Raw genomic sequence first — 26,040 nt, 5'->3', positions numbered from 1 at the left:
CTTTTTTAAATTGAAACCTGTATTTAGCTCTTAATATGAATGATGAGTGCATTTGTACAAACCTAGTCAGCAAAACTGAAAATAGATGATGACATTGGTGGTCAGAGTCAATGCATCTATTGTAAAAAATATATTTTTTATTTGAAGGCAACCACCCATCCAAGCTGCCTTATTATTAAGCACACTGCCTAAGATTTATCTATCTATCTATCTATCTATCTATCTATCTATCTATCTATATCTATATATACACACATATGTGTGTGTGTGTGTGTGTGTGTATATGTCATTTCCACATGATCTGAAGGAAAAGAAACGAAGCAACAACAGATGAAATGCCAAACTGTTTGCTTATTTAAATGTGGAATTTTGCCATGATAGATGTGAACCTGGGTCAGCACTATTTACAGAAGAGCACGAGGTGTTTTATCTCAATGAGCAGGAAAATGTTTTGTGATAAAATGTGGTAAAAGCTTGTCGGTTTTTCCAACTAAGCAGTAAAAGGAATTACACAATGTAAAATGATAAATAAAAAGTTCTATGAGTCATCCTTAATGTAGAGAAAATATGCAGCCAGGACAGAGACAGTGTTTTTCTGCAAGTTAAAAATAATCTCTAATGAACTGAAACAAATCAAAAACAGCATGTCCTAGAAGCCCGAATACTTGTGGGACTCCCAGAGATTTAATGTAGTTCATGTTTTTCAAATAAATGTGTTGAAATGGTGGGGATAATGAAGTAGAGGCTATGTTGATCCTATTTTTAAGTCAGTTTTATTAAGGTACAACTTGCATACAGTAAAGTTCACTCTTTTCAGTGTATGTTCTATGAATTTTTGGCAGATACATTCAGTCATGGTGCCTACATGTATCAGTTCCACCAAACCCTTCCCCCATTCCTCTAGCCCCTGCCTATCACTAATCTTTTTTCTGTTCCTATAATTTTGCCTTTTCAAGACCGTCATACAAATAACTCATACAGTACACAGACTTTTGATTTCTTTTGACTCTGGCTTAAATATTTATGTATAGGTTTTTGTGTGAATATACATTTTCATTTCTCTGGGATAAATGCCCAGGAATCCAAATGCTGGGTTAAATGGTAGTTGCATATTTATTTTTTGAAGAAACCACCAAACTTTTCCAGAGAGGCTGTGCCATTTTACATTCCCATTGGCAACGTAGGAGTAATCACAGCTTTGATCTTTTTTTGTAAATTTCAGTGTTAAACTGATGAAACTGTCAGAGATTCACTACATTTTAAATGTATATCCTGTTAAGAACGTTTTATTTCGGGAAGCGTTATGACTAGTGACACTCCAATGTAAATTACGTCACCTGCGAAATGGAAAAATCATGCTGGCTTGCCTTACTCTTTTCTCCCAGAAACTTTGAACACCAAAAAACAATGGGGGAAATAATGTTTACAAAATTCTGGGGAGAAGGAACATGGGACCCACGGATATCCAACCAATATTCCAATCAGGCATTCTACGAGACCAAGGAACTCTGAAAGCAGAGGACCAGCTCCTAGAAAACAAAGCAAAGCCAAAGAAAGAAAGAAAAAAACACTACAACAAAGTCCAGCCATTCCACAAATGAATCAAAATGGAAAATGGAATAGGAATATTGTAATAAAAAATGATGGTGAGGGTTACAGCCAATCAATTATATATTTAAAAAGCAACAGGGGGATTAATAGTTGTAACACAGATGTATGTATAAGTTCTGAAAAATAACAATAATATAAATGACATAATCAGGAGAATAGGGTAGAAGAGACAAAAATCATAACCAGCTCATCTTTCATTACAAAGAGGCAATAGTGTCCTAAATTGAAATTCGTAATAAAAATGTTATTTCAGTCTCTTAATGGTTTTCATTAAGAGGTTGTGAGACGGGACATCACTTGCAAATTCTTAATCTTTTAGCAGGAAATGAAATGAGACATCTCTTGCATAGTTAATCTTTTTAGTAAACCTAGTTAAGTTTTCTTCCCTCCTTTCTTCGGAAAAAGGCTTTCACCCTCAAATCTTGATAAGTGCCCTAGCCACTCAGATCTTCTGGCTATTGATAAGGGGCATCCGCCCATTGTTAAGCAGAAATGGTGTTAAGCCAGGCAGGGCCCTTAGAGTCTGAGGAAGGGGGGAAACTTTAAGCCAAAGGTCTTTCTTTATACTCTTTAGGAACATATTGTGCTGGCTGGAAAATTACTGCTTGGCTATCGCCCCTAGGAACATAGGCTATCACCCATGGGAACATAACATTCTAACAATAAGCTTTCTGCTTCTGTACCCCAGCTTGCACAACTGACCTGTGGGTTGACAGGTAGTGAATATGAGAAAAATAGACCTTTGTGTTTAAGACAGAATGAGGAATGGGATTTAGGGCTTAAAAACCCTGTACCTCTACATTTTGGGGCTGCTTAATTTGGGGTCTGGGTGCCCCTGGCAGACCCAGCTGGCTGAATAAAGAGCATGTTTCCTATAACTCACTGATTTCTGGTGGTCCGTGTGCCTTTCGGGGGCTGGCGGCTACAACAATATTAACCAAGCCTGTTTCCCTTTACTCACCTAATAGGCAAATCAAGCATAGAAATTAATAGATGTATGATTTAAATAACGAGTTTGTATTTTCTTTTCCTTGTCTAGGGACTGAGGTGGCACATTAGCAGGAAACCCAAGACCCCGCCCTGAATGAGGCAGAAAGAGAAAGAGCTCCTTGAAACACCAGTAGGCAGGGACTGTGGCATTCTCAGCAGGAAGCAGATACTGAAGAAGAGACCTCCTGTCCCTCAACATCCATACTAATAATAAGGGGGTTCATGGCTCTTAGAAAAGAGGTAGGCAGGAAAGTTAGTTAGGGGGTTTTCGGGTCTGCCTGCAAAGAATCTGAGGTCATTCTATTTTAGAAGGGGTCCACCCTAATCCACCCACAATTAAGCTTGCCAGAAGGCATTTTTTAATTTACACAAAGAAACCAGTAGGCAGAGATTTAGGTACCAGTTTAAGCCAGTCATTCGCACCTACACAATGAAGACCCCAATGACCTTCAACTCACCTGAGTCTCATTATACCATCATTATAATATGATACATATGCCCAGAAGTTCATTAATATCATTATAACAGACTGAATTCTGGGAACGAACATGCGCAGAAAGCAAAATGACGAATCACTGAGTCCTGTCAATCTTGTCAATCAAGGAAGCCCACTCCTCTAAGAAAAGTAACCACTCATAGCTAAAAAAAAGGGATAAAAACCCTGAAATCTTCGTTACCAGGCCTTTTGAGCCACACTTCTCTTGCTCTGGCTCGCTTCCACGTCTGGAAGTGTACTTTCCTTTCTAATAAAACTTTTCTTTTCTACTGTATTTCAGTGTCTTTCTTAATTCTTTGTTCGAGACATCAAGAACCTGGACAATGCGCCAGGAGAAGACTCCACTCTCTGGTAACAGTTGAAATCATATTTAATATATATGATATAATAAAATACATATTTAAGCCTTAAAGGAAACTTTTAGGTACCCATGTGATGCTCAGCAACCTCTTTAGTTTTAATTCAGTTCTCTTCTGCTAAATTAAAAAAAATTAAAGTAATAACTTTTAATTTAATATTAACATGTCTAATCCGAGCCTCTTTTTAGTGAAAGTCTTTTTCTCACTCCCTTTAAATAAACTACATAAAAAGATGTCTGAAGTTCTTCAGGGATTAACATGATTTATTACTGGATGGAATCTTGAGTGATTTGTTGCTTTCTTCTTTGTATATCTCTACAAGTCTTCCATTTGCTAAATAATGGGCATAAATCCCTTTTATTAAACAACACAGACTTTTTTTTTTTTTTAAGTGAAGAGTCCTAAGGGGTATTTTAAAAAACAAAATAAAACAAGTGCTGACATGTAGGCTTTTCTGGGTGGAGTAAGATAATAAGAGAAAGGAAGGTGGCTTCAAAGGACCTGACTCTCTGAAACAAGCTGCTCATCTGGGATGTGAACAATGTGCCACACACACTGACTGTGCTAACGGTTTTTGCCTCTCCCACACTCTACATTTCAAAGTTTTGAATCTTCAAAATGCAAAATACTTTATTTACTTTCTTTAACACACATTCAAATGGCAAGCCTTATTTCAGGTGCTTTACAAATATTAGCTATTTATACTTCATAACACAATGAGGTAAATACTATTATTACATACCTTTTACAGAAACTGAGGCACAGTGAAATAACTCAGTTGATAACATAATATCTATTTGTAAACTACGAAGGATGGCATGATTTTCTGTACAACCCATATGTCTCCTTTATTTACTGAGCACCTGCCAGGCATCCTGCGAGATGTTAATTCATTGGAAACTGATAACAGTTTAAAAACAAGTAGACAGAGAGAAAGGAGATCTAGCTTATGTTTCCAGGATGTTCTCTGTAATTTCCTCCACATCCCCGTGACCTGGCACACATTGCATTGCCATGTAGCTACAACAAGAGTTTTGATCTGTGACTGGAAATGATGATTCTGAATCATAACTTCTATCAGTGTTTGCAAACTGGTAGCCCACAGGAACCAGTGCCTGCAGGGATTGAGTGTTGTCTTTGTGTTAAATCCACAGTGGTTTTTAAAAATCAAGATTGCTTTTATTATACTGTTACTTAAATAAGTACAAACATAAAGTAGTCATAAAAAAATAATGATAAACACTATAAAAACTTCACAACCAACAAAATTCAAATCAATATTCGTTCATCAGAAAAAGTTATGAGACATTTTGAAATGACTTATAAAAGATGTCTGGTCAATTACATCTTTCCAGGTTAACTCTGCCTTTTATTGTTTTTGACCTATTTTACAAATCTGTAAGCTAGTAATGAAAATGATTCTTGTCTATAGAAATATAAATGCATCAGGTATGTCTAGGAGATGCAGTAGATTACCACTCTGTGGATATTGACAAGTTTTATACATATTTCTAAATACATATCAGCAAAATCCTGATTGCCTTGTGCATTTTAAATTCTCCTTTGAACAGGCTGTAACATCTTACTGGTCCTTTCATTAGTTAAATTAAAGAGTTAAAATCTTTGACAAATGTTCATTTTTTATTTGCATGAAAATAGTAATTTTACCTTTTCTAAAAATTATCCTTGTTTAACTTCATTTAATGTGGCACATTAGGCTTTGCTGTTCGAAAATTGCCCCTAAAATTTCTCCCTGTTTAAACACCTAGCAGGCAGAAGCTGAGTTCATGATGTCACATTTCTGCCCTGCTGGTACATTTGTACCTGTGGGCATGAGTTTGCAAGTCCCAGGGACTCTTACATGTGTGTTTACACTCACATGCCTATATTGTTGAAGATCTGGAAATGATGTTTGGATCTGATTTTGGATCTTGGAAGAGCCTTCTCATGGGCCTACCTACTCCCTCCTCCAAACCACCTCAGTAGTAGCTTGGGAAGGTAGGGGGAGAAAGAATCTCTAAGAGCAGGTAGGACATGCTCATTTCTCAGACTACACCTGGACTGTTTTATAAGTGGTGGCAGCCACCACCCATGGGGCTACTGAGTACAAAAAAATGTGGCTAGTGCCACTGACAAATGAAATTTTCAACTTTATTTAACTTTCATTTAAATTTAAATTTGAAAACTGATGTTCCATTCAGTCATTTGAAAACAGCATGCTTGGAACTTTTTGGTTGTGTGAATCTACTTTTTAACCATATACTTTATGTATACATTTTATGAAATTTAAATACAGAACAAGTATTTCTCATGACAATTTAGTTCTTGGAGATAAATATGTGGCAAATATAAAATATACGCGATATAAAGGACTTTACCAAAAAAAAAAAGTAAAACTTTCCATTAATATTATTTTCTATTGATTATATGTGAAGTGATAACTTTTTGAAGAGTAATTTCCCACTTAATTGGCCAGCATTTCTAATCAGTTCCTTTTTTTCTGCTTCTGTAAACATACTTGCTACATAGAACAAAGATCTCCGGGTCAACTGAGAACTCATCCTCCCCTTAAGATATATTGCTTTTAGTGTTTAGACAGATGTAGCCCCTCTCTTTAAGATGTATTGATTTGGTGCTAGTTAGAAAAGATATATTGCTTTAGTGCTTGTTAGAAAATCCATGCTCTGTAACAGCCCGTAGCCCATAGCAATTTCAGGGGTCTGTTAATCAGCCCATTTCAGGGGTCTATTAATCAGCCCATGCCAACTGTAACTACGCAGGTATAAAAGTGAAATTGCCCCTTAGCTCCGGGTCCAGATTTTCAGAGCACTAGCTCTTCTGGGACCGCCGGCGTAATAAAACCGAGTTCTCTTTCTCTCTTGGTTACTTCTTGGCTTTTTGCTGGTCTGATTTTTGGAGTTTTGGGGATTTTTCCATAACAATTTGAAATATACTGGGTAAAATAAAATACATTATTAAAATAAATTTCACCTTATTTTGTTTTTAAACGTGATATTAGGATATTTGAGATCCCATACAGAGTTCTCATAATGGGACAGGCCGCTCTGGACCATGAATCCTTCCACTTCTTATCACTTCCTTCCTCATTTACTAAGGGGCACCCAAGTGATCCTGAATCTCGCTTTTCTGCTTTGGCTTCCTAAACCCGGCAGCTTTGTCTCTTTGCTAGATCACAATGCCCACTTTCTGTCGCTCCCATAGACGGGTTTGGAGGTTCTGAGGGCTAAGAGCCCATGACCTGGCAATTTCTGGCTCGGGCCGCCAGAGGGAGCTGCGTCTCTGCGTGGTTGTTAGAGACTGGTGGCCCGGAAGCAGTTTTCCGCCCCACATCTGCGGCCGCTCGTTGGCGGACTTCCGGCGGAGCGGGCGGGAGGTTGTGGCGAGAGGGTTTCAGTGGAGAGGGCTTGGGTGGCGGCGGCGGCGTAATGACCACGCTCCGGGCCTTCACATGCGATGACCTGTTCCGCTTCAATAATATGTGAGTGAAGTGCGCCCTGGGCGAACACTTGGACAACGCCCCCTCACCCTGGGGGTCTGGGGAGCCAGCCCCGCCTAGCCGCCACTGGAGCCTCCCTGGGGGCCGCAGGGTCCGAAGCCGGTGCCCGGGGGCACAGTCTTCTATGCGCTGACCTTGGCCGAGACTCTCACACTTCACCCCGCAACCCTGCGTGCTCATCAGCGCAGGCCGCCTTCCTCGGTGGTTGTCAGGATGTGCCGGGTTTTTAGGAGGTGGCGGACCGGCCCGCGCCCACGGCCGGGCGCCAGGCTCTGCTGCCTTCGGGCCAGTGACTCGGCTTTCTCTTCCGTGCGGTGGACATCCGCAGAGGTCGTTGCGAGATCAGTAGCTAATAGCTAAGTGTTTGAGAGAATATGTACATTGTGCAGCGTACCTGGTGGTAAGGGTTAACTTGTATCTCAGTGAGATAACATTGTGATCATGGCACTCCCCGCTGAAGTTCCTCTCTCAGGCGGGTTTACTTTTGCCCCTCTCTTTGCTGGAGCTGCGCTCCAACCAGGACATCTTTTTTTCTGCTGTGCGGAGTCAGGGCAGGGGCCACATGCTGGTAAAGGTTGCACTTTCTTTAAATCCGAATTAAGTCAGGACCTGTGACTTGTAAGTACCATTTTTTCCTTAAAAAAGAAAAAAATTATGAAAATATCTGAACATTTAAAAAGTTGACAGAATTTTGCCGTGAACACTTATATAGACACATCAACTGGATTCTACAGTTAACATTTGCTACATTAGCTTTATCACACATCTGTCTATTGGTTCCATCACATATCTGTCGGTCTGTCCATCTGTTCGTCTTTCTACCGATCCACATTCATCCATCCATCCACCCACCCGCCAATCCCACATGGACTTTTAAAGACAAAGGGGCAATATGTGAAAACAGGACCAAGTGGTTCAGATCCAAGTGTCTGGAAGATGTAAAAAACTTGAGATTAGACGGCTGGAAACATCTCCAAGACGGATGAGCCTTGAATTGTTGATAGTGATAAGGAAGTTTTGAAGAAGGAAGTGGATGTTAAGGTGAAAGCTTGAGGTATAGCTAGATAACTGGGAGATGAGTGTGACTATAGTAGTGGGTTTCTGTAACTGAGTAGCCAGAGAGAATAAAGTGAGGACTTTGCTCCATTATTGAGAGGTTTAGACTCAATCCTGTGAGAAGAATTTTCTTTTGTGCGCCTCCCAGTTGAAGCAGCATAACTAAGGCAATTTGTATTGAGCTCTTGCTGTGCCCAGCACTGGCACTGTAATAACCTGTTTAGTCCTCACAATTCTGTGAGGTGGGTACTCTCATTATCCCCATTTTATGTATGAGTAAACTAAGGTACTGAGAGCTCAAATGACTTGCCCCAGGTGTTAGAGCTTTGCAGTGGGAGTGGGTCAAACAAGGAGATTGGCAGGAGAGCAGTGGTTCTTAGAGTGGTTCCTGACCACTGAGGAACATTTTGAAAATGCAAATTCCGGCTGTTTGAGAACCACTGCTCTGGAGCTTGAGCTCTCCAACACAGAGCTATGTGGCATGAGAGGTGATTAGAAAAGGTGTACCAGGCAGGTAAGCCATTTAAGAAGTCTTGGCAATACCCCAGAGATGACGACTTGACGAAGGCTTGGGTTTTGAAAGTGTAGGCCTAGGAGGCAGCAGTGTGCCTTGAAGTTTCAGCAGTAGGAAAATGCCATGCCCCTTGGAGAATCACTTTTAACTGAAGATCTGGGAAGGGACAGCACTGTTTTATGTGAAAATGAATACAGCAGAAGGAAAGTAAGCATGAGCATTTACAATAGAACGTTAGATTTCAAAGAATCATCCAGCTAAGGCCTCTTCAGAGTATGCCAGTAGAGAAACTCCTCTTCCTCCTCATTTTCTTCTATTTCTCACTTTAATTAGGGCTTTTCATTAGAGAACTCTGGGAATCATGGTATTAGGATGTTGTAGCAGGAATTGAAAGAAGCCATTGATGTAGAAGCATTAAAATTAACAAATATTTTATTCTTGGAAAGTTATTTGTGTGCCTGTTTATGTGGCAGTGTTGGAACACAGCAGTGAACAGAAAAAAAATTATCTTTATGGAATTTACATTTTAGAGGGAAAGGCAAAATAAAATACATGTAGAACTTAGTGTTCAGTACAAAGGACAGATGAGAACAGGGAAGGGAAATAGGAAGTGAGTGAGGATTCAGCTCTAGGTAGAGTGTTTAGGGAAGGTGTCAGTGAAGAAATACCTAGGGGAGATGAGGAGATGAGTCATGTGGATATTGGGGTTAGGAACTTCCAGGCAGAGGGAATAGTAAGTGCACAGATACCTCTCAGGAGGATAGGCCAGTGTGGATGGTGCAGAGTGACTGTGGTTGTGAGAGGATGAGGTCAGAGTCAAAGGGCTAGATCTTGGAGATGCTAGCATAGGACTTGGGATTCTCTGCCAAGTGCACTGAGATACCCAGGTGGAGAAGTCAGGTGGGCATCTGGGCATGGGAATCTCAAATTTAGGTTTGGGCTAAAGATAGAAATTTTGAGGTCAACACTATGTAGTTGGTATTAAAACCAAGAAACTAGGTGACCTAAGTCAGTGGTCCCCAACCTTTTTGGCACCAGGGACTGGTGCTCCTGTGAGAATCTAATGCCTGATGAGCTGAGGTGGAGCTGAGGTGGACGGGATGCTAGCACTGGGGAGCAGCTGCAATTACAGATGAAGCTTCGCTCACTGGCCCGCCTCTCACCTCCTGCTGTGAGGCTCTGTTCCTAACAGGACATGGATAGTTACTGGTCCACGCCTGGGGGTTGGGGACCCCTGACCTAAGTGATGGAGTGAGTGTAGATAGAAAGAGGCTCTGGGATGGTGCTCTAGGGCATCAAGTGTCAGACAGAGTGAAGACCTACTGGCCCAGTGAGGTGGAAGGAAAACCTGATGGTGGGATCTTGGAAGCAAGCAAGGAGAGTATTTCAGGTGGAGGGAGTGGGGAACTATGTCAGGAGCCGCTGATGGCTAATTATAAAGCATATTTGTACATTTCTTCCAGAAGGGAGAGGAGAATTGTTGGAGCAGGTTCCTGGGTATTGAGAGGTGGTGAAATAGTTTGTCTCTGGCAATGTAATTACATATGAAGAATGCAAGCACGGATGTCCTTAAAGCACAACCATCTTAGTCCCTATAGTTTGGCTGCTTGCACTTGGCTTTACACTGCTCATTTAGGTAAAGCAGCCACAACTGAACATCACTTTCTTTGTTTTTCAATTCTCTGTTAATGGTTTTGGCAATTTCATAAAGAAAAATACAAGAAAAAATGACTTGGAAAATTATTGTTCTAGTAAATTAATTTGATCATTAAGTCTATTGGCTAGCAAAGATCAGATGACCCCCTAAGGATTGATGATAAATGTCTGTCTTTTAATTGCTTGTTTTGAATGAAAAAGTTAATTGTTACCTTTCAGAGAAAGTGCTGAGCAGTGTCTGCCTATAACACCAGTTGGTATTATTTCTCCCTTTCCCTTAAGCAGTATTCATATTTAAGCAGTATTCATATTTTTAACAAGAGTCTTTCTGTATAGCAGGAAAATCAAAGTGGGCAGTGTTTTTATTCACCCAGAGGGACTGATCATGCCTTATCTCTACAACCTGAAAGCTCTCTTTTCTACTTTTAGGCTTTGATGTTAATTTTAACTTGATTTCATCTTTAATTTAAAAAGTTAAATTTTGGAGGTATAACATTGGTTAATAACATTATACCTTTCAGGTTACAGCATTCAACACTTGTGTACTCTGTTGTACTCCTTACTCAAAGTCTAGTTTCCTTCTATTACCATCTATTTGACCCCCTCTACATACTTTCCCCTCCCCTACCCCATTTTGCCTTTGGTAGCCACCATTCTGTTGTCTGTATCTATGACCATCTGACTTATTTCACTTAGTATAATACTCAAGATCCATCCATGTTGTCACAAATGGCAATGTTTCATCCTTTTTTTGGCTGAGTAGTATTCCATTTTACATATACACCACATCATCTTTACCTAATCATCCATCGGTGGATGTTTAAGTTGTTTCCATGTCTTGGTTATTGTAAATAATGCTGCAACAAAAATGGGGGTACATGTATTTTTACAAGTGTTTTTATAATTTTTGGGTAAATACCCAGAAGAAGAATTGCTGAGTCATATGGTAGTTCTGCTCTTAATATTTTGAGGAATTTTTGTTTTCTCTAGTAGCTGCATGGATTTACATTCCCACCAATAGTGTATGAGAGTTTCCTTTTTTCCCACATCTTCTCTAACACTTACTGTTTCTTGTCCTTTTGATAATAGCTATTCTGACAAGTACAAGGTGATACCTCAGCGTGGTTTTGATTTGTATTTCCCTAATAACTAGTGATGTTGAACATTTTTTCATATGTCTGTTGGCAATTTGTATGTCTTCCTTGGAAAAAAGTCTATTCAGGTCCTCTGTTCATTCTTTAATTGGACTGTTTTTTTTGTTGTTGTTGCTGTTGAGTGGGTTTTCATATTATCCCCTTATTAGGAGTGTCGTTTGCAAATATCTTCACCCTTTAGGTTGGTTACGTTTTTGTTTTGTTGATAGTTTCTTTTGACTTGCAGAAGCAGTTTGATGTAGTCCTACTCATTTATTTTTGCTTTTGTTTCCTTTGCCTTTGGGGTCAAGTTCACAAAAACATGCCTGAGACTGAGGTCTGTAAGCTTAGTGCCTATGTTTTCTTCTATGTATTTTATTATTTCACGTCTTGCAGTCAAGTTTTTATTCCATTTTGAATTAATTTTTGTGTTCGGAGTAAGATAGCAGTCTAGTTTTATTCTTTTACATATGGCTGTCCAGTTTCTCCAACACCATTTATTGAAGAAACTTTCCTTTTTCCATTGCATAGTTCTGGCTCCACTGTCAAAAATTAATTGCCAGTATGTAAGTAGGTTTATTTCTGGGCTCTCAGTTCTGTTCCATTGGTCTGTGTGTCTGTTTTTCTGCCAATACATACTGTTTTGATTACTATGGTTTTGTAGTATAGTTTGAAGTCAGGGAGTGTGATACCTCCAGCTTTGGCAATTTGGGGTCTTTTGTGGTTGCATACAATTTTTAAAAAAGTTATTCATGCAGAATGGATGAAGAGGGTTAAAAGGTACAGAGCTTCCAGTTACAAATAAGTCATGGCATGTAATGAACAGCATAGTGAATACAGTTATTTAAAACTTACTAAGAGCATAGACCTTAAAATTCTCACCACAATAAAAAAATTTTGCAACTATCATTTCACAGTATATACAAATAATAATTATGTTGTATACCTGAAATTGTTATATCAGTTGTCTCAAAATTTTTTCCATCTTTATTGAAATATAATAATTAGTTGCTCGTATTTACACTGTACAGTTCGTTTTTTTCCCCAATATAGTTGGCATATAATTAGACCAGTTTCAGTTGTACAGCTGAGTGATCAGAGATCCACATACTCACAAAGCGATCACCCCACTAAATCTAGTACCCCTCTTCCCGCTTACATATTTATTGCATTATTAACCATCTTCCCCATGCTACACTCTATATCTCCATGTCTGTTCTGCAACTATCCATTTGTACCTCTTAATCCCTTTGCTTTTTTTCCCATCCCCCCAAATCCCCTTCCGTCTAGTAGCCCTCAAAATAGTCTCTGTATCTATGAGTTTATTACTGCTTTTGTTATTGTTGGTTTGTTCTTTAGATTCCACATTTACATGAAAACATGCGATATTGTCTTTCTCTCTGCAGCCCATTCCATTCAGCACAATACCCTCTAGGTCCATCAAATCAGTATCTTTTTCCACCCCATTCCTTTTAGTCTGTATATGTCTTTTAATTTGAAGTGAGTCTCTTGTAGGCGGCATATGTAGGAGTCTTGTTTTCTTATGCATTCAGCCACTCTATCTTTTGGTTGAAGCACTTAATTCTTTTCCATTTGAGGTACTTGTTGATAGGAATGTAGTTATTACCATTCTTTATTCCTGTTTTTGATACATGTTTTTTCTTCTTAAAGAAGTCCCTCCAACATTTCCTGTAATACTGGCTTGGTGTTGATAAATTGCTTTAGCTTATTTTTGTCTGGGAAGCTCTTTATCTGTCCTTTGACTCTAATGATAGCTTTGCTGGATAAAGTATTCCTGGTTGTAGATCCTGGGTTTTCATCACTTTGAATATTTTTGCCAAGCCCTTCTGTCTTGCAAAGTTTCTTTTGAGAAATCAGCTGCCAGTCGTATGGGTGCTCCCTTGTAGGTAACTAACTGCTTTTCTTGTGCTGCTTTTAAGATTCTCTCTTTGTATTTAAACTTTGGCATTTTAATGATGATGTGTCTTGGTGTGCCTCTTTGTGTACCTGGTTTTTGGGACTCTCTGAGCTTCCTGGGGTTGTATGTCTGTTTCCTTCACCAGGTTAGAGACGTTTTCCATCATTATTTCTTCAGATAGCTTTTCAACTTCTTGTTCTCCCTCTTCTCCTTCAGGTAGCCCTGTGACACGGATGTGTTTTTACATTCAATTTTGTCCCATAGGCTCTTTAATTATTATTATAGTCTTGGCTTCTTTTTTCTTGCCATTCTGATTGAGTAACCTTGGTTTCCCCAAACTCTATATTGTTGGTTTGATCCTCTTCTTTATCCACTCTCTTGATTCCCTCTAATATACTCTTCATCTCAGATAATGTGTTCATTTCTGACTGGTTCCCTTTTATAATTTCTATCTATCTATCTATTTATTTATTTATTCATTCATTCATTCATTCATTCATTCATTTAATTTATCTCTTTAAAGCTATAACTGAATTCATCTATACTTCCCCGAAGTTCATTGAGCATCTTTATAACCAGTGTTTTGAACTCTGCATCTGTTAGATTGCTTGACTCCATTATTCATGGATCTCTGTTCTCTTCTCTCATATGGTTTCTGCTTCTTTGTCCACCTATTTTGGCTGCTTTTCTGTGTCTTGTTTCTGTGTAATAAGCAAAGCTCTTAACACTCCTGGTCTTATTAATGTGCCTTTGTTTAGTAGGTATCCAGTGGCACTGTCCTGAGGGGTTTAGCTGCAGGCCAAGTTTAGCCCCAGGCTGTGCCCCTCTAGGGCCACCTGTTAAGATTCAGCAAGCAGTCCACAGATGCTGTGCTTATAGTTGCCTCAAGTGGCCACGCCAGAAACCGAGGCCAGCTGCCACCAGTGAGTCTTGGCGCTGTTCAGCAAGGAGCACCAGACTCTCCTGAGGATACACCAGGATGTGGTGTGGGTGGGGCTCACAGGAGTTGGGGGAGGCGGAGTTTCAGGGAATCCTTTGGGCGGAGCGACATCTTGTTATCCAGTTGGATGACATCTCAGCTATGGTGGCACTGAGTCTGCACCCTGGGAGGGGTAAGGTCTCAACAGAGGAATAATGGATACTGACAGCACTTCTGTCCGGGAGAGATTCTCATCTCCGGCCCTCACTCTGACAACTCGGTGTCCCCTTGTAAGTCCCTGGTGCCCCCCACACAGCCCACCCAGCACTGGTGCTCAGAATGAGCAGATTTTCACAGCAAAAGGCCACTCGTGGACATGGCCACTTTAGTCGGCGTCTGCAGCAGCAGCTGCCACAGCTTCTGTCCCACTCAGCTGCTTGGGACCAGGCAGCTTCACGTCCTCACCCCACTCTACCTCCTCCCATTGCAGGGCAATTGATTTCTTATTTGTCTCCCTAGTTGTAAGACTTCTTCATCTAGATCCTAGGCAACTTTTTTTGATGTTTGCTCTGTTTCTGTCATAACTTTGATTTGGTTGTGAGAGGGATGAACCAAGCCTCTCATCTACGCCATTTTTTTTTTCAGTTATGTCTCAATTTTAAAGTTATTCATCTTAACATGTAATTATTTCAACATAAATGTTTTAAATTTTTAAATATGAATAGACATAACCCACATAAATAGAAGTTTTTTGGGGTCTTCAGTAATTTTCACTGTAAAGAGTTTCTGAAACCAAAATGTTTGAGAACTGCTGAGGTAAAGAAATGCATTATGCCTGTCGGGCACTGGTAAAGGTCCCAAAGAAGAATTTGTATGTGCAAGAGGAAGGGTTGAAGGTCGCTTGTTTTGAGCCTGGCAAAATAATGGTTCTATTAATTGGATAGGAAAGTGAGAGGGAAGGACTCTTTGTAGATGGAAGTGGAGATGTATTTTAAGAAATGCTGATTCAGGAGTGTTGTGATTGAATATGCTGGTGAGGCACAGCACCAGATTCAGATCTGGCTTCCTCTGAGAATACAAAATTGAAAGGATAGGACTGGGGACACTGGGGAAGGGAGGAGGTGGGAATGTTTTATAGTGGGAAGCAAAAACCAAGTTGGGGAGAGCCCGCATCTGAAGGGTGGAATAAAGGAGAAAGGAGGAATTGTCAGGGAAAGAAGGCCCAGAGACAGGTTGGGAAAAGCCCTGTCAGTTGCTGCAGTGGGCTGGTTGTATCTTCTGTTTGGTGATTTATATGCCTAGTTGGTCCCTACTTCCATTAACAATTTATTATCATTTAGAAAATGGAAGGTTTGGATGTATATTAACTATAAAGTAATTTTTTAAAAAAGCAGTTAATCGAAAATGTATAGATATCTTTATAGTTGCTATGACAGCTCATTATAGCCATTAGGTAGTTTAAACCATCTTTCTCGACCCAAAAGTTGGTTTTCAAGTTGTGTATTTAGCGTGTTTTCATTTCCTTGTGCATATTATTTTTAATTTTAGTGGGCTTATTTGAACTGATTTTGTAAATAGTGCTTACTATTGACATTTCTCATTTCTTTCAGTAACTTGGATCCACTTACGGAAACTGTATCCTTTTAAAAAAAAAGTTAATGAAGGCTTATTAAGGAAAATGGAGGAACAGAAGGAAAAAATAAGTACTGAAAAACTTTAAAATTTGTAGGTCAGGAACTATCATAAGCAACAATGAAAGAAATTAAAAAAACAAAACTAGGAACAAGATTTGTCTTAAATTTGCCTGGCAAGCTGCTAATATAATAACCTCATAACTCTATAATAATACAACTCCCCTGCCCAGCTTGCCCCTCAGTAATATTGCTATACATAACAGAAAGTAGTGACTTCAACAAGACGAGTTATTTCTGTCTGATGTGAATGAAGTCTGGAGATGAAGAGTAGTTCAGGGCAGGTGGTGGTTCCATGAAGTCACCAGTGATCAGGCTCTCCACCTGAACCACTCTACATTCTCAGGGTGGCATTGGCCTTCCTGTCTCAGATGGCTGCCAGAGCAAATGGCATCACATCCATGTTCCTGGCAGGAGGATCAACAGAAGGGAAGGTGAGAGTGTCCTTACCTTTCAAGGGTACCTTTGGGAAATAGCATGCGGCCCTTCTGTATCTCATTGGCCTGCATCTGCCTCATGCTGTACTTATCTAGCTGTAACGGAGTCTGGGAATGTGCCAACTTTAAATTGGGGCTTGTTACTAAAAGGAAGAGAAGATTTTGGGTAACAATTAGCAGCATCTATCATGCTCCCCAATAAAAAAAAATGGGTAAAGATGTGTGAAGTTAGGATACTCTGGGTTATGTTGCACTACCTCACAACCTCAGTGGCTTAAAACACAAGTTGGATTTCTGGGTTGTCATCCATGTCTACTGCAGGGTAGAAGGGTAATATTAACTGATAATTTAATAAAAGAGGCCAGATGGGAAGCTAATGAATATATTAGGAGCTCAGTCTCACCAGTCAAAAGACATGCAAATTAAAACCAAAATGAGATATGTTTTACCTGTCAAATTATCAAGAATTTAAAAAAGTGATAAAACTCGGTGCTGATGAGGTGACAGGATCATTCTCATAAATTGCGAGTGACAGTATAAACTGCTATAGTCTTTCTGGAAGGCACTGGCAATGTAATACTTAGTAGTAATTCCATTTCCTGGAACTGGAAAATAAGCAATAGAGGCAATTATGTCAGGGCTTGGCAAACTAATGTGCATGAGCCAAGTTAAGTTGGCCCATTACCTGTTTTTGTTAAATAAAGTTTTATTTAACAAATAAATAAAGCCATGCTGAGTAATTTACTGTTGTCTGTGGCTTTTGTCTATGGCTTTTATAGTTTGAGTAAGTTGCAATAGAGACCATGGGGACCACATAGCCTAGAATATTTACTATCTGGCCCTTTACAGAAAATGTTTGTTAACCCCTAAGTTATGTCATTACAAAAATATTTATTGCAGAATTATATTAAAATTTTGGAATAACATTCACACATAACAATAAGGAAATAGCTAAATTATTCTGTATTCATGAAGGATTTGAAAAAGTTTTGTTCATTGTCAGAGATAGTATATTTAAATTGTCTTCACTACTACTACTATACAGCAGTAAAAATTAACTGTAGGTACAGGCAACAGGGCTACATATCAGAAACAAAGTTAAGTAGAAAATGCAAAAAATCTCCAAAGTTTTCATTTGTATTTATAAAAAAATTATGACTTATTAAAAACCTTCCATGTTTAAAAAATAAGTAAAAGGGTTTTGAAGAATTTTGAATGACACAATTTTCCCTGTATATAGTAAGGGAAAAAATTAGGATGCAAATCATCTTAAATGGTTTGCTTTCAGTTACCCTTAAAATTTACAGTAAAAGTGTCAATCCAGGTGAAGCCATATTTGAAAGTAACCTGCCAGATCCTAGTGGTTGATGAGTGGGAATCTGGGGTTCCTCTGCTGGAGGAGAGATTATGGTGTGTTAGTGGCTGGATGGAAGGAAGACTGGCTGGCCTGCTGTATTAAGGGTTATGTCTGAAGAGTATTCAAAATAAAGCTTGTCCTTCATAGGAGAGTTTGAATTTACTGAACAGGTTTTCCAGGAACTTAAAAAATATATATATATGGATTGATGATGTCCCTTCATAGAATTGCATCAGTAAGCTTAAAATAAGAAATGTAGAAATGAGTATGTATCAGTAAGGACGTGGGGGTTGAAGACTTAAGTAGTGAGCAGACTATTCAGGCATTCACTCTTAAGTCAGCTTTTATTTACATTACTAGAAATGCAGAATTTGAATCAGTGGAAAGGAAAACTGGGTAATTCTTAAGTTGCCTCTGGAAGTAAAGTTATTTTCACAGTCTCATAGCTGACGCTGAAGTAGGAACTAGTCATTAATTTTCCAGTGCAATTATAGAAAAATAAATGTTGAACATCTACTGTGTTCCAGGCACCAGGGATAGAGCACACATTACTCATAGTCTAAGGGGAGACAGTAAACACATAAGAATATCAGGCGATGATGGTAAGTGCTATGCAGAGAATTAGGTACAGTGTGATCAGTAGGGAGACAGATTACAGATCTGTCCTGGTTCTCTGCTTTCTATTAGATGGTGCGTTCTCCATTTACATTTGAGGTGGTATGTTCAGGCAATTCTGAAATTAAGGCCGCCTAAATATTTCACATAACGATATGATTATAGGAATTATATAGAGCTGGGATATATAGATCTTTTTTTAACAATATACTTTTTAAAGGAGACTTTTTAAAATATCCCTTTTATGAAGAACTTGTTACTGTACAGCATTTTCACATTCCTTAACAAGACTCTAGTATGGGATTCCTTTTTACTTACAGTACCTTGCCCACTGGCCAGAGTATTTCATCGTTGCAGAGGCTCCTGGTGGAGAGTTGATGGGTTATAGTAAGTATAATACCACTAGTAATTTTTTGGGTAGGTAGTTCATATTTTAATACAGCTTTCAACTGATTTAATGTAGATTTGAAAGTATAATCATGATGCCTATAATTTTATCTCCTTTTAAACCGTTGAACAAATCACTTTATATTTTTTAAAAATACATATTCTAGTTGTGTTTGAAATCAGTTTTTTTTAGTATATCATTCCTTTTAAAAAACTTTCTAATTCTGCTTTTACAACTAGATTTAGCATGACATTTACAAGTGAACTTCAAATAAAAGCACTAATAACCATTAGGTAGATGACTTTAAGTAGGATTTAAAAATTAAAACTTTGTCATTAGTTTCCTTTATAATAAAAATGTACCAAACAGTAATTCTATATTTATGTGTAAACCCATGTGTTTACTAATGAATGCAATCTTTTGTTGGCAGTTATGGGTAAAGCAGAAGGCTCAGTCGCTAGGGAAGAATGGCATGGGCATGTCACAGCTCTGTCTGTTGCCCCAGAATTTCGACGCCTTGGTTTGGCTGCTAAACTTATGGAGTTATTAGAGGAGATTTCGGAAAGGTGAGATCCTGATTTTCAAATAATTTATGAGCCCTAATCATTTCATTTTTCAGTGAACACTTATATTTTTTCCCCTTTAGACTATCTATTGTGCATTACTGTTTACAGGAATTTCATTTTTAGCCTCCAGTAATCCTCACAATTCTGTCACATATTCAGAGTGGTGTTATTGTCCCTATTTTGCCATTGAGGAAAATAGACTTGACCTATGACCTGCCATAGGCTTATAAGTTGGGTAACTGGTAGAATCAAAGACTAGCCCTTGAGGTTTCTTTTAGTATTCTTGCAATTATGGCAGGTGTTCCCAAATTCTCTGCATCTTAATAAGCAGTTATGCTCTAACTGCTTAATATGTGGCCTCACAACCTAGTTGCTATTTGGAAAAAATAAACAATGAAAGAAAATATTTTTATTTCATTGTAAAATAACTGTGGTTACCTGCTAGTGAGATGTGTGCACTTCTTGAGCACTGCATGATTTCTCAAACCTTGCAAACAGATTCAACACAACTACCTTCTTTCCTGTTTCAAACTGATTTTCATGTGGCATTGGGTTTGTTTTTTTTTAAATTACAGAAACTGCCCAAACCTTGCTTCAAAAAGATACTATGTCATCAAAAGGAATGTAACATGATGTAACATTGCAATTATTAACTACATCAAACTAGTAGTTTGCTAGTACCTGACATTAAGATTAGTGTTTTCCCCGAACATTTGAAATATCCTGCAGCACCTCTATGAGTTTTGTGCACCCTGGAGTACCTTGGAGCAGTTTTGGGAACTGCCATTATGGCTTTTTTTTTTTTTTTTAAGACCTGTTGTATATCTCAAACATCCTCATTATGTGAGTTGAAAGTAATATGGTAATTTAAAGAGAGGACAACCTCCTGCTAGCCCATTCTAGAAGAGATAAGAGATGTGTGTTTAAATTTAACCAGTTGTGCAGCTGCCATTTTTTCCTCTACTCCAAATGCCTAGAAGTATATAGGAAAGGGAGTAGCTGCTGGGAAGGCCTTGTGAGGGTTTCTGCTTTAATTAAAGGTAAGTTTTAAAGAAGTAACCATGGCTTGAAAATGCTCTGAGCCAAGCTGGTGGCAGGAGGAACTTGAGCTCATTCAGAGAAGAGAGGAAATAGTATTAGCTGAAAAAGAAACAACTCTAGTCCTTAAGAATTTGAAAAATTCTCTCTAGACTGAACAAGGAAGAGGAGGAAATTTTTAGCAAGATTATAGTTTATACATTTTTGTTAATGGTATATATGTTGAAAAAAGTATTTGGCATTATTATATAGTAAGTGGGGAATTCAGAAATGGGTTCTAATTAGTTACGACCTTGCACATATGATTTAATGTGATTATAGGAGAGGTTCTTTATCTCTTAAAGTAGAAAACTACTCAACTCCCTTCCCTTCCAGTTTTTAAACCTTCATTATTTTAGAATAGTTGCTTAAAATTTAAGTGATCTTTATTTGTATGGGTATGTGTATATCTATATCCATACATATATACATGTATTTTTAAATGTATACAGTAAAAATAGAAACTATGTAATTTCCAAACAAGTAGAGGAAAAAATGGAATGATAAAAATCATTTCAATAAAAGAGAGAAAAAGGAAATTCGAGTGACAAAACAAAAAGCATGAAATAAGATGGCTGCCATGAATCCAAATATTAACAGTAATTACAACAGTAAATGTTAGTGGACTAATGATTCTAGTTAAAAGTCAAAAAACTTGAGGACATTATGTTAAGTGAAATAAGCCAGTCACAGAAAGACAAATACCACATGATTCTACTTACATGAGATATCTAAAATAGTTAAATTCATTGAATCAAAATGTGGAATGAATAATGGTAGCCAGGGGTTAGGGGAGGGGGAAGTGGAGAGTTACTAATAAGCAGGCATAAAATCTCAGTTAAGCCAGATGAATAAGCTCTAGGGTCTGTTGTACAGCATTTTCTACAGTCAACAGTAACATACTGCACATTTAAAATTTATTAAGAGGGAATATCATGTTAAGTGTTCCTATGACATTAAATTTAAAATTAAAAAGACTGTCAGAACTGTTTATAGGAAGTATGTAAAGATTAAAGATACAGAAAGATTGAAAGTAAAGAAAATTTTAAATTATGCAAATTATTACCAAAAGACAGTTGGAACACTTAAATTAACAATAGTTACATTATAGTTCAATAATTACCAAAGTAAAAAAGTCACTGAATATTGATAATCCATCAGGAAAATGTAATAATAAAAAATTTTATGTACCCAGTGATATAGATTCAGAGTAAAAATGCAAGACTTGGCAAAACTACGAGAAACAGACAAATTATCATTATAATGGGAGATTTGAACATGCTTACTGTTACCAGTCAGACAGATTGATTAAGGTTATAGAACAGGGCTCAACAAACTTTTGCTGGGCCAAACAGTAAATATTTAGGCTAACACATATTGTTTTCTCTCTCTCTTTTTAAAACAACTTTTCACAATTGTAAAAAAAAAAAGAACATTCTTAGCTTGAGAGCAGTACAAAAATAGGTTGTGAGCTGACCCCAGCCTTAAAGAATTTCAATCAGTAGGCACAAATCTTTCCATAAAGAAAACTCTGGCTTCTCAGGCAAATTTTACCAACTATTTAAGAAATAATGACTATAAGTTCAATTTTACATAAAAACAGGGAATATTCCTCTTTTAAGGCTAGGATAACCTTGGTAACAAAATCTGACAAGAAATATTAGAGAGGAAAATTCAAGGAAAATTTTATTATAGATGCAAAAATCCCAGAAAAATCTTAGCAAAATGGATCTAGCAATTCATAAAAAGGATGGTATACTAGGGGGAGGTTGGTTTAACATTAGAAATTCTGTAAATATATTCCACAGTAACCGATTTAAGAACATTTCTTAGTAAGTGCAGAAAATGCTTTGATAAAATCCAGTATTTGTTCTTGATAAAAAACTGTTAGCAAACTAGGGAACAGAAGAACTTCTTTGATCTGAAAATAGAATATCTACAAAAAACCTGTAGTAAATATATGGTGGTGATGCACTGAATGCTTTTCCTTTGAAATCGGGGACAAGGATGCCTACAGGCAGCCTTCTTCACTAATTTATTAGAAATACTAGACAACACATAAAACAAGAAAAGTAAAAGATAGGATTGAGAAGAAACCAAACATTTTGCACATATAAGATTACACAAATAAAAAACCCACAAGTATCTACAAATGTTTAGAATAAAAGTTAAGCAAAGTTGTTGGATATAAAACTGGTATAAAATTCAATTGTATTTCTATACAAATAAAATTTAGAAAAAGATGCCATTTACAGTGGCATCAAAATACATTAAACCTAAAAATAAAGCAAAAAACCCCACAAACATTAACTTTAAGGCCTTAGAGAACAAATCTAACAAAAATTGTGCAAGCCCTCTAAAGTTTATAAAACTATGAGAGAGACATTAAAGAGGACCTAAGTGGAAAGATAAACTACCTCTGTGGCTTACAGGACTTGATAGAGTAAATTGGTAACTGGTTCAAATAGCCAATGTAATTGCAATCAAAATCTCAAGTATTTTTTGTGGGACTTAAGTTGATTCTAAAAACTTACAGGGGAATGGAAAGAACCAAAAAGAGACAATATATTCCTAAAAAACAAAAAAAATGGGTGGATTTGCCCTTCCAGATTTCAAACTGCAATAATGAGTAAGACTGTGTGTTAAGACTGGTGTAGTTGTCTAGGCCAGTGGAACTGAATTTGAGAAACAGACCAAAGAATACATGGATTTCTACATTCTCAGAGTAAGCAATTGCAGATCCATGGTGAAAGGGTTTACTTCATAAAAGTGGGGGCACAACTGGATATCCATATGGAAAGAAATTTTCCCTAGATTACTATCTTTCTATATACAAACCAATTCCAGATTTATTGAAAACCTGGATATGAAAAGCAAAATTAAAAAGCCATTTGAAGATAATATGAGTGTCTCCATGAGCTCAGGGTAGAAAAGAACTTCTGAAATAAGATATGAATAGTACTGACTGTTAAGGAAAGGTTCATATATTCAAGTTCACTGAAGTCAAGTAACTTGGTTCATTAAAAGATACATAAAGATAATGACAAGACCAGCTACAAAACGGAAAAAGATATACATAAAGAACTATATCTCTGGAGAGAAAAAGAAAAATGTGTGAATGACCAATAAGGACTACAGAACAAGAAATCTAAATGGCCAACAAAATATATACAGTCTTGTTAGTAATCCAAAGTGCCAGTTAATACCCTGAGATAACCATTATACCACAGAATTTTCAAAAATAGAAATGTCTGACACACTAAGTCTTGGTACTGTGGGAATGGAGTCTTAACCGCTTCTGTAGGAGTATAGGGAAAGCAGGCTGAGAAATAGACATTATCTAATAAAGTTGAAGATGTGCATACTCCCATAAATAAGCCACTAATGACACACCTAGTGGTAGACTTTAGATACTGTACCATGAGACACAAGACAAAAATATTATCAGCACAGTTTGTTACAGTAAAAACCGGAAATGTTTATCTGTAGGACCACAATTTGTAGTATAGTCGTCCATTGGAATGCTAGGCACAATGAAGAACAAGCTCCAGGTACCCCAAGACTTTCTTGTACAATATTGAGAGAGGCAGATCACTAAAGTATATATAAAGTGAAAAAAATATATAAAGTATGTTTGCATTTATATAAGTTTATAAACAGGAGAAACTAAACTATAATAGGTGGTAAATCTACAGCAAAAAGCAAGGAGCTAATGATTACAAGAGTCAATGTGAAGACCTCTGGGTAAAGGTGGGACTGTCACTGACCAGAGGGACCTGAGGGCTTCAGGGCTGTGACCAATGTTATAGCTATACTTGGGCTATGGCCACACTGATGCTTGCTTCTTTTTATTTTATTTTTTAATAATTTTTGGTGCTTGCTTCCAAGTCTTTAATTTGTTCATGTGAGAAAGTAATTGGTAAAATGAGCATATCAATTACTGCAACATAAAATACACAGTATTTTTTTAAGCCAAGTAACCAAATTGTAAAAAAAACACAAACAAACAAAGCTTTTTAAAAAGCACATATTGCTTTTAAATGTTTTCATATATTGTGGGTTTTAAATATTAGTATGCAGTCATCTTTTTATACTGCAAAATAATTGTTATAAATCTTCAGCAATATAAAGTTCATTTATGATGTAATCAGCTGCGAGGTCTTATTACTATTCTGAGTAGTCAAAGTAAAAGCAAAAGTTATTGTTAAAAATATGTTTTTAGGATTTCTCACATTTTAATTTTTCTTTTTTTAAAAAAAAATAAAGAAAAGGTGGATTTTTTGTTGATCTCTTTGTAAGAGTATCTAATCAAGTTGCAGTCAACATGTACAAGCAGTTGGGCTACAGCGTATACCGGACGGTCATAGAGTACTATTCAGCCAGCAATGGGGAGCCTGACGAGGATGCTTACGGTAAGCTCCCTTCTGTGGCAGAATCACCAAGAAGGTGGTGAACATTTACATTCATTCCACAAACTGAACTATCCAAGAGTTTTAATAAATTTAAGTGAATCATATTTGTTGGACTTAATATTTTAAATTTGAGCTATAATATTTAAATCTCCTTAAACGTGCCTTTACGAACCTAACACTAATCAACTTATATTAACCAACCAATGACTAATTACCATCAATTACTGTCTTACTATGTTATAGGCATGTCATTTTACTAAGATTCTGTCAAAAGAACATTTGTATGGAGAGCTGAATCTCAGTTGGTTATTGTCTGGTTATTGTGACTGGGTCTCAATTATATAAAGATGAATTCTCTTGGAATCTGATAGAAGTTGACAAAACTTATGGGAACTTTTTGTACTTTAAATTTTGATATAAAATGTTTTGATATTTGGGTACTTACATTAAATTTTGCTTCCTAACAGATATGAGGAAAGCACTTTCCAGAGACACTGAGAAGAAATCCATTATACCATTACCTCATCCTGTGAGGCCTGAAGACATTGAATAACCATGGGCAGTGGTTCTTAGGCTGATGCTCCAGATATTTTATGGACAATATTATTTTCATTGGATGATCTTGGAGTTCTATTAGAGAAAAGTAATCATTTAGGTCTTAAAGACTTCAAGAAAATTTAGGTTATGAACTTATTTTAAATCTCATTGTTTCTAGTTAGTAATATCATACCTACTAAAGCTGTCCACTGTAATAAAATTCAATCAGAAAGGCAGCTACGTCAGAAGGAAACATTCCACTATCATGGTTCATAATATTCACTATATGCTAGGAAAAAACTTGCTCCAATCCTCCTAATTTCTGTGCCTGAGAACCACTGCTGCTTATATATTTTTTTATTTTGTATTGAACTATTAATTGAAGCTTTAAAAGTATATATGAAATGTATAAATCTAAGATGTATAATAAAATGCACTGTTGACTCAATATTTTTTGTAAGTTTGTTGTTCATTTATAACTGGATTGAGAAAGCATTTAGGATATGTTGTTAAGTTTCTGACTTATATATAAAACATTTTAAAAATGCATACTTGAAACAATCCTTTGGCCAGCATACTTAAGCTTCCTTCTTATTGTGTAGTAAATTCTTCCCAGTTACTTGTTTTCATACTGATAGTCCTGGATCCTGTCTTATGTTACAACACTTTGCTTAAATCCTGACTTTCAGAATATAAAAAGATGTTGAGGTCTATTTAAAGGGAAAAAAGAACCTAGTTCCTAAAGAAAAGCCATGTAATTAGATCATAGGCCAACCATGTATTTTCATATG

At 37.3% G+C, this 26,040-nt stretch overlaps 1 protein-coding gene across 2 annotated transcripts; it reads left to right on the top strand.

The window, feature by feature from the left end:
- The first annotated feature begins 6,798 nt into the window (after positions 1–6,798).
- On the top strand, positions 6,799–25,697 carry NAA20 (N-alpha-acetyltransferase 20, NatB catalytic subunit). Of its 2 annotated transcripts, none has more exons than XM_039874374.1 (6): positions 6,799–6,955; positions 15,780–15,804; positions 18,566–18,656; positions 19,088–19,223; positions 24,600–24,712; positions 25,180–25,697. In XM_039874374.1, the coding sequence occupies exons 1-6, from the start codon at positions 6,903–6,905 to the stop codon at positions 25,263–25,265; spliced, it is 504 nt and encodes a 167-aa protein (XP_039730308.1). In that variant the 5' UTR covers positions 6,799–6,902; the 3' UTR covers positions 25,266–25,697. The 2 variants fall into 2 exon arrangements, with proteins under 2 accessions (XP_039730308.1, XP_039730307.1); XM_039874373.1 differs by having other exon boundaries at positions 6,801–6,955; positions 24,567–24,712.
- Positions 25,698–26,040: the final 343 nt, after the last annotated feature.

This window comes from Pteropus medius, unplaced genomic scaffold (assembly GCF_902729225.1).
Source record: "Pteropus medius unplaced genomic scaffold, Ma_sr-lr_union100, whole genome shotgun sequence".
NCBI classification, from domain to species: domain Eukaryota; kingdom Metazoa; phylum Chordata; class Mammalia; order Chiroptera; family Pteropodidae; genus Pteropus; species Pteropus medius.
Note: the sequence above shows the minus strand (reverse complement) of the source record. Positions and strands in the feature narration are given on the sequence as shown.